Below are 9586 nucleotides of genomic sequence, written 5' to 3'. Positions count from 1 at the left end.
CCTGCATAATAACACCTGCGTGTTTGTTATGCTAGCTCCTAGCTCCTCTGCTAGCTCCTAGCTCCATAGAACACGCCAATACAATTCAAACACCCGATCAACACACACAATCACTCAGCCCAAAAGACCGTTCACCTAACCCAAGGTTCATAAAGCTTATATATTTTTAAAAAGTTACGTACGTGACGCGCACGTACGGTACGGTACGTGTTATGCTAGCTCCTAGCTCCTCTGCTAGCTCCTAGCTCCATAGAACACGCCAATACAATTCAAACACATGATCAACACACACAATCACTCAGCCCAAAAGACCGTTCACCTAACCCAAGGTTCATAAAGCTTATATATTTAAAAAAAGTTACGTACATACGCAAAAAAAAGCCAAAGCTGCATACTCACAGTAGCACGTCTGCGTCTTTGTCATCCAAATCAAAGTAATCCTGGTAAGAGTCTGTGTTGTCCCAGTTCTCTACAGGCGTCTGTGTATCCAAATCAAAAGTCCTCCTGGTTAGAGTCTCTGTTATCCGAGTTCTTCCATCTTGACTGCATCTTTCGGGAATGTAAACAAAGAAGCGCCGGCTGTGTACTGTTGTGGCTGACTACGTTCGAAAAATACGTCCATTTCGCACCGACAACTTTCTTCTTTGCTTGCTCGGCTTCCTTCTCCATAATGCAATGAACATGATTGAAACAGATTCACGAACACAGATGTCCAGAATACTGTGGAATTATGAAATGAAAACAGAGCTTTTTCGTATCGGCTTCAATGTGGAAGGCATACCCGTGTTCGTCGGGCTACGTCACACGCATACGTCATCCTCAGAGGCGTTTCGAACCGGAAGTTTAGCGGCAAATTTAAAATGTCACTTTATAAGTTAACCCGGCCGTATTGGCATGTGTTATAATGTTAAGATTTCATCATTGATATATAAACTATCAGACTGCGTGGTCGGTAGTAGTGGGTTTCAGTAGGCCTTTAAGAGCGCCGTAACAAAATAAATTAAACATGTATGTCAAAGCACCACCAGATTTTCCCATACATTCATTTTCAATTTGGGGCCACATCCCCAAACTTTTTTTGCCAAAAGTGTTTTCTTTTTGTTGTTTTTTTTCCCAGATTTTTTTTTTTATATTTTGTGATAGAGGAAAGTAACACTTCACTTTCTAGGTAATATATGTGCTTCCCTCACCTTGCAATCATTGACTATGTTATTTTTTTTAAAATTTGAGTTTGAGATTTGAGCAGGCAATGAAGAACAGCTGGCTGGCCTAGTATTACAAAGTTAGCGGTCAATATTAAAGGTGCCATATGTAATAATTTCATGTCAAGTCATCATTAAATGGCCCTGATATGTCAAAAGGCATTAATAAATCATGGTCTTTTTAAATACCTTTATAACTGATAACGGTAGTTCAGTCGGGATATGCTCATTTCAAAATTAGATTTACAGCCCCGAAATATTGTTATTGTTTTCATTTCGATGCCCCGGGGGAAATATATGCCCGTTAGCTGTATGTCAATGTGTCATCCAACTGACAGGGCAAAATATATTTTCAACAAATAAATCTTATGTGGAAATGGGTAGTGTCAGTGCCTATTTCGTTCTCAATATGCTGATACACTGAGGAAATGCGTTCTAACATTAGCACGGCCAATTGCGGTTTCTGGTACTGTATGTGCATCCAACACATATGGGGCGGTGTTTGCTTGGCACAATATAATGCATTACATGTAATGATTTTCTACTTTGTGTATTGACATGGTAGTAGGCTATATGATTTATGCGTAATGTGGTTTATGCGTAACGTGGGTTGGCTCATCGAATTGCACTCTGCATTGAAAGATGGTGATACACGTACATGGAAGAGAATGCAGTGCGTCAGGTTGGATGCAACATGGAGTTATGCTGAACGAAATGTGGCGGTAATTTTATTGTTGGCCTTGGCTTGCCATCAAAGTAGGCCTGTGCAATATATGATATATTAATATATATCATTATTTTGATGGTGGTCCGTGCGGTCAAACTAGAAATTTTAACAGGGTAATGTCAATAATCTGTCCCGACTCCCGACGAAAATATTGCTGCGTAACTTTACAAATACATTTGGCTAATCGACAACAGTAAAATGTGGCATGATTACTTAGTAAACCATCTTGCAAGAAGCATAAACAAGAGAAACCTACAGCGTAGGACTTGTCGATTGCCATTTGAAGTTCCTTGGAGTAGGATTCGGATTCAGCTGCGTATCTGGCAAATTGTCATGGAGGGTGGGAGGGGACTACAGAATTTTGACTGTGATTGCAGTACCATTTCTGGCCACATTACGACATATGGCACCTTTAAGTTTCCACAGAGTTTGGTGACTATATTCTTGTGAAGTAGAAATATCTTTTATGTTTAATTTTGTTCCAATAAAATCTGAATGGTTAAAAAAAAAAAAATTCACTGTTTATAAACAATACGATTGCGATGCTAATTTGTGTTCGCCTGTCAATGGGATTGTCCATTGTATGTTAGCATTAAGCTATCAGCAGAAAAGTCAACCTTTATCCTGTATGGTTGTATTGATTTTTTCAATTTATACCAAACTGTATTGTCAATTTAAAATGATTCTTACATGTATGTGTACTTCATATGTATATTAATGTACTTTTCCTTTGTGTGCTTAGTTGTACAGTAACTTTATTGTGGAGACTATCAATAAATTACCTCAAGTTGGGAATTTTTTAAACCTCTAATTTAAAGGAGTGTTTACATAGCTGCCAAAGTAAATCCCAACATTTAGGGAAGGAAGAATAATTTATGTAACTAAACCAGCGATGAACAAAGTGCCGCCTGTGTTACATTGTAGTTATAAAATTACTGAAAAATACAGTAAAACGATATGTGAAAAGAAATGCTGATTGATATCATCAACTACAGTCGTCCCTTGCCACATCATGCGTGTAAATTTGCAGTAAATCTATTGCAGATTGTTTATATAAAGAATATTCTTATATTTCTATATAAATTAAGCATTTTAAGCATAAATATGGCTCAATGACGTAAAAAATATCAATATTAGAGTAGTATTGGCAACAGACCAAACTTATCAGAGTGTACCGCTCAGTTGCGTAGTCCTTGATTGGCTCAGCCTTAGGAAGCATTATTATATTGGATTAAACAAGTGGTTTTAAATTATTTTCTGTAATGCCCCCACTAAGAGACAAGACTTTTTTTCACACCCACACAAAGTTAATGTTTTGTTTTTTATCTGCATGTGACAAAATAGTTCCTTACTAACACTAGACGCTATTAAGCCATTGCCTCTCCCGCCCATTTTACCCTGACACTTCAAGGCTCCACTATTTAAGAAGCACTGCATTAAACGGGCTGCTTAGAGCTTTCTCACAGTTAAATTTTACTAGGAGACAGAATTTTTTTCATGCCCCGCTGAAGTAAATGTTTATTTATCTATGTGTCAAGATATACGCTATTACCTCTCACGCACATGGGGGCAATGTATTAAACTAATGTACATATGACTATATGGATGTTATTCCATGTCTAGAAGGCCCCTATAATTTAAAAAAAACATATTCAGAAGATTGTAAACTGTTTTGTATGCTCCAGCTATAAATACATTTAATTTCTGATTAATGTTTCCTTGGAGCACAATGATTTGTCTTTAAATACAGGCATAATGTTTCTTTTTTTGCCTTTTTTATCATGGCATAATATGCAAAGTGTATAATGATGTCATTGATAGCGCCCAGACCACACCCCCACTGCCACAAATAGATTGCCATTCTGTGGGAAACACAAACCACTCGGTATACATTTAGTTGCAGAAATATATAGACATAGCAGTTGTTTTTTTATGGTTTCATATTCTGTATTAAGGAACAACCCTAAACCTGCTGTCAATGTCCAGACACTACAGGGTGTGGATTTATCAGTGGAAGAATGTCCACCTGTGTTCCTAAAGGTGGCACTATACTTCCCTTCCAGCCTCTCAGCAGTGGTCTTTCTGTTGTTGACCTACAACCTGGAAAAAAGCTTAAAGGCAAACCATATGCTGCACTGGCCAAACCTTGTTGAGGTCTCAAGTTAAACCTTTAGGAATTATGGGCATCCTTTTAGCCCAGTAGTGTCTAACGAGATGTTTATAAGCTACAGTAAAACAAATTGTAAACATATTGTCTCGGTGTGTCATACTTTGGACTCTTAGACAAATATATATGAAGTCATCAAATGTAAACGATTGCAGTGGTGTGCTGGCGGACTGATGAGGACTCACCATGGGGGTCTTGTACTTGTGGATCACCACTTCTTTAGTTTCAGGAACTATGCCGATGCAAGAGACAGAAGAGAAATTCAAAGGCAGCAGGAACTTGAGTCAGTTCAACTTTTCTTGTCGAAGAGGTGAACTCAGAACATGGCTTCAGATAGGCTGTGGGCCACTAATGTCGACCACCAGTAAAACATGTGTATCGCAGTGATGCACCTCTTCCCAGAGTTGAAGAGATAATGAACTCCATTTGGAAAGTAACACATCTCTGCTATGATTGACTGGTAAGGACAGGATGTAGCCCACAAAAATGGTTTCAATATGGAAAGAACAAAAACACGTAGAGTGAAGTGACAGGACAAGACAGAGTTACACAATTCTCAACATCTTTGGCCAGGACCATGTTGATGTCCTCAGGACAGTCTGACTTTTCATTAGTAACTGTGAACCCATAGGAGAGAAGAAAGGCTGAACAGATAGAAAGGTGCTAGTGTATATTACGTCTCTTTCCGAGCACCCTAAAAACACAGTTGTTGGAAGATCTCCCCATGCTGAGACAACAATGACCAATGAGAGATGGAGTCTGGGGTGATCTCCCAAGGGAGGGGAGCACAGGAAAAGGAAAATGAAGGAGTCGAAGGAACAGATAGTGTGTGTGTGGAGAATTGATCTGAATAAGAAAGGTGACAAGACTTTACCTGCTGGAGAATGAAGGTTTTCATAGTGGCAAAGATGAGGGCAACATTACAAAATCAGCACAGAGACAAGACAGTAACCCAGCCTGGCGCTTCACTTTAACCTTTGACGACCTGCTTCCTGCCTGTAGCAACACTACACTACACTAGACTAACCTACTTAGCCGTCTTTTCCTGCCATTGCAGCAAAGCTCCTCCAATACTAATATTAATGCAAGCTGATGACTTATGTCTTAAAAATAAAAATACATTAGTACTTCTACTTACGAGCTTAACCGGTTTTGTGACAGAGCTCTTGACTCAAAACACTCAAATCAACATCGCCTTCACACTGGCTTTCTTCCAACAGTATAGGGTTGGAACCAAAGTTATGTCCATCTCTTGCTATAAGCTAATGCTAGCGTGTAAGACGTTTTGGTCGGATCTTACGGGGTTTCACTGGGACATTTGCTACATCAACTAATGGCGGGGATCGCCGTGCCTCGGATGGTAGAGCGGCTGTACCAGCAACTTCAGGGATGTAATCCCAGCTTCCGTTATCCTAATCACAGCCTATGTGTCTTGAGCAACACACTTCACCTACTTAGCTCCCGGTGTCACCTACACTGGTGTATGAAAGTGCAGGATTCTTAATCTCAATGGAGCTTTCCTGGGCAATTAAAGGTTAAAAAAAAATGGCGCGGATGCTTGTAAATTTACATTTTTGCTTGCAACGTGAAGCATAACAATTAGCTGAGGGAAAGCGCTTATCTGAAAGCACTTGTAAGTTGAAGTAAAAAAATATTAATTTTCGCTAAAAACATCTGGTTTTACTCGCTAGCATTAGCTTATCGCTAGAGATGGACATAACTTTGGTTTTCCAAGAAAGTGAGTGTGCTGAGAAGAGGACGCAATTTATATTTATTGTTATAAAAAAAAAATCATCATCATGACCGGTTGTGTCTGGAGGTGGGGGAAATAATCGATTTTTAGATGCGTAGCAATTTGGACATGGACAAACTATTACGGTTAGTAATAGTAATAATCGATTTATAGATTGTAAATAAAGTAATGCAGAAAAGTAATGCAGAGAGTTCTAAAATTTGGCTGACTGCAGCGAGCCACCTCACCGAGAGATCCGACCAGCTCCTTTACCATAAAGCACTTACCTGTAGGGTCCAGTTTTTCACACATTTTCATTAATTTAACAAATGTGGGAATTAATTTAACCGTCTCTTATTCCAAATTAATTGTTTTTTTAAAGTTGCAAGTGATAAACGCTTATTCGGTGAAATGAAAAGAAATGTAAAACTGCATCAATATACATAAATTAAAAATGCTTCAGTAATCGATATTTAATCGAATCGTAGCTCGTGAACCGTAATCGAATCATGAGGTGCTGAAAGGTTCCTACCTCTAGTCTGCACCATACTGAAGCAGAATGAGTCTAATACATGTACAGGTATTATTGAATAATATCTAATGCTGACACTTATTCATGAAAATAAGGAAAAGCTGCTGGTCGTGTGGTTGACGGAGAAGCAGCTCAAAGGAGATACTGTTGAAGTCTACTTTCAAATGTTATACATCAGTGGTTCTCAAAATGTTTTCAATGAGTACCACCTCAGAAAACACTTGGCTCTCCAAGTAACACAATAATGACCAACATTAAAATACAGTAGCATAGTAGGCCTAAACATGCATTCAAAAACAGGGCATAGTTGTATTTTAACAAGTATAAAATATTTCTGGCCACTGTAACATTACACACAGTTTGAACATTAAAGCTGTATTTGAATATTCAATTAAGTGACTCTTTGGCGTACCACTAAATGGAGCCCGTGTACCACTACAGTTGGGAGAAACATTGCTGTGCAATATTATTAAACTACTTAATAAAATTACTGTAGTTGTTTGGAGTACATGCTATTGTATTGTTTTTACACAAGATGTATTGTATTGTATGTTTTTCTTTGTAAAATGCAAGTTACATGTTAAAATGGTGCTGCTTTGGGGGGTCAAGCACTAATTTAATTGATTTAGTTAGTTCATTTCAATAGGAAACGTTGATTTGAGATATAAGTGTTTTGCGCTAAAAGCTCCGTTAGAGGACCAATTAAGCTCGTAAGCTGAGGTACTACTGTACAAATAAAAATCTCCTCAGTGAAATTAAGGCCTCGCCCACACAAATACTGTAGGACTATTTTTAAAATGTATAATTTTAGTTTTTTATGCCGTCTTGCAGTATTCCTACCGATTTGACAGTACAAACTAAATGTATACATTCATAATTTCTCTATTTTCTTCTTTTAGTCAAGGATAAACTATGCCTTTCTGCTGAGTGGTGTCTTTCTACTTCCAATCATATTGCAAAAATATTCTTAACAACATTACGTAGATGATTTATCACGCACAATTTAATAAAGTTAATGTATTCAATTTAATAGCTTTTACTTCTCAGTTTGATGCTACAATTTTTCTCCAAGTGCCGTTGTTTATGATTGAGATAAAATAAATGTGTCCATTAGAGACGATCTAAACCTCACATCCAAATAAGGGAACTCCTATTAGCTGTGGCCTTGGCCATGAAGCTGAGTTACTGCCGTGTCAAGTACAGGCCTACAATCAATAGATGGTGTAATTACCAAATTCCTCCAGGACAAAGACTCCCTTCACTGTATTGCACTTTTTTATGTGACTCAGCTCTATGAAAACCTAAAAAAACAAAAAACAAAAAAACAACACAAGACAGAACATTATTAACTCAACAACACTGGATGAAAGATCAAACTTTGTATTGAAAAAATAAACAAATCAAACAAAATAAAGAACCAGGTTCAAACTTGTCATATTCAGGATGAAAGGTAAAAAAAACAGCTAGCTGTGGAATGCAAGCTTTTACTAGCTAACAGAGGAAAATAAAAAAGGCATAATATGAGAAGTTTCCATGATACATGGGCAATAGTGGAACTGTTAATTCAAGATGACATGTTTACTCAAAATGAATTGTTTCTGTTTGAAATTAAAGGGTTTTGGGTAAGAGAACAGTATCCAGGAGATGCAAAACAGCCCATAAATGCATACATGGAATTTCCTTGTGAAAAAAATAGAAAAAAGGACATACAGCTACAACAGAAAAAGAAAGAGGGGAAACAAAAAGGAACCCAATAAGATGTTACAGCTAAGAAGCAAACACAGCAGAGGTTGTATACCTTCCGCTCCTTGCAGGGGGAGAAAGCATGGGAGAGAAATGGTTTGGATTATTATCGGACAGAAGAGCACAAACACTCAACGACACTCTGGGTGGGTGGGCACTGTCTATCCACAGAAGCTTCGCAGCGACTTAGTTGAGAATCTAGCCAAGAACGACCAAATAAAAAGACCCAAACCCTGCAATTACTACAAAAAAAGGACTAGTCATTTGACTGTAGTGGTAAAAGCTAGCTTCACCTTTGTTTTCCATCCCCCAAAGCCCTCCATGCCTCCTCCTCCAGCAACAAGGGCTGGCACTTCACACTCTCACAAGCACAACAAATTAATGAGGGCAGTCATTGACGGACACTTGTGATGTCGTCTCCAATACCTTCTCAGCGCAAATGCAACGCAACCTGTGCTTGTCACTAGGAGCCTTTAAGGCTTTAATTTAAATTGGATCCATTCCATTTACAGCAGAGTAAGTTTCAAACTGAAAGCGCAATTAAACAAGTCACAAACCAGCTCCAAAAAGATCAGCAAATACTGACAATATAAAACTAAACAGTGTTTTGTAATAAAGGGATCCAAAACATGTAGATAAACTGAACTACATGTATATTTTGATTGTAAAATTGTGGTTCGTAGTACAGTGGAACCTACATAAGTCACATGCCTCCCAAATTTTCAGCATATATCGCAAAATACATCAGATGAGAGCTACATACATCTGATGGGAGCTAAATAACTATTGGAATATTTATTCAGTTGTCTATGGCATTTCTATATTGCCACAAAAGTACCAGTGGTGGCAAGAAGAAGAATGGGATGGTGACTATAACAACATATCGCTGCCGGGAAAAATTGATTCACATCTGAATCACTATTTTTTTTTTTGGTGTTATTTCCGAATCGATGCCTACCTTTCGAGATTCAATTTTTGTGTGTTTTGTTTTTGAAGAATCAAAATATATTTTTTAGGCTTAGTCACTATGCCAAAAGGTTTTCTTTGTGACATGTTTGTAACCAGTTTTGATAAGGTTTTATTATTCCAAAAAATGTATTGCAAAAATCGGTATAGTCGAGAACACATTTTGCATCTAATCTTCACCCTAGGATTCCGATTCAAATCGAATCATGAGTTGTTGTAAGATTCACATCCGTACATAACACCATCTCTTCATACACACGACTGCAGGACTGTGATTTTGTGATGAACTAAAACACATGTGTAAAGTAGAGACCCACCCTTCTATGCCTAGGTACAGCAAACAAAGATACAGTTCGCCTTGAGGCTGCTAGTGTCCGAATGAGCTGCGGTCATTGTGACCCGCCCTCTTCCTGGTTCAACCATGCAAGATATACTGTACATACCCCACCTACATAAACATGCACAGAGAAAAAGGACAGCACAATTTGGAAGGGCAGTGTTATGAGGGCTGTGTGGT

The 9586-nt window shown here is 38.1% G+C and overlaps 1 protein-coding gene across 19 annotated transcripts in view; it reads right to left on the bottom strand.

Annotated features, from left to right (window-relative positions):
* Nucleotides 1-9586, bottom strand: part of madd (MAP-kinase activating death domain) — a 95657-nt gene that overhangs the window by 7745 nt on the left and 78326 nt on the right. For 14 of the 19 annotated variants that reach the window (XM_062032869.1, XM_062032862.1, XM_062032910.1 and 11 more), the window contains 2 exons: nt 7592-7661; nt 4282-4328 (listed from right to left, as the gene is read on the bottom strand). In XM_062032869.1, the coding sequence (XP_061888853.1) occupies nt 4282-4328; nt 7592-7661 (117 nt within the window). The remainder of the gene's footprint in view (nt 1-4281; nt 4329-7591; nt 7662-9586) is intronic. The other 5 variants (XM_062032941.1, XM_062032960.1, XM_062032969.1 and 2 more) reach the window with 1 other exon arrangement.

This window comes from Entelurus aequoreus, linkage group LG02, assembly GCF_033978785.1.
Source record: "Entelurus aequoreus isolate RoL-2023_Sb linkage group LG02, RoL_Eaeq_v1.1, whole genome shotgun sequence".
Classification (NCBI taxonomy): domain Eukaryota; kingdom Metazoa; phylum Chordata; class Actinopteri; order Syngnathiformes; family Syngnathidae; genus Entelurus; species Entelurus aequoreus.
This window is presented reverse-complemented; position numbering and strand designations above follow the sequence as displayed.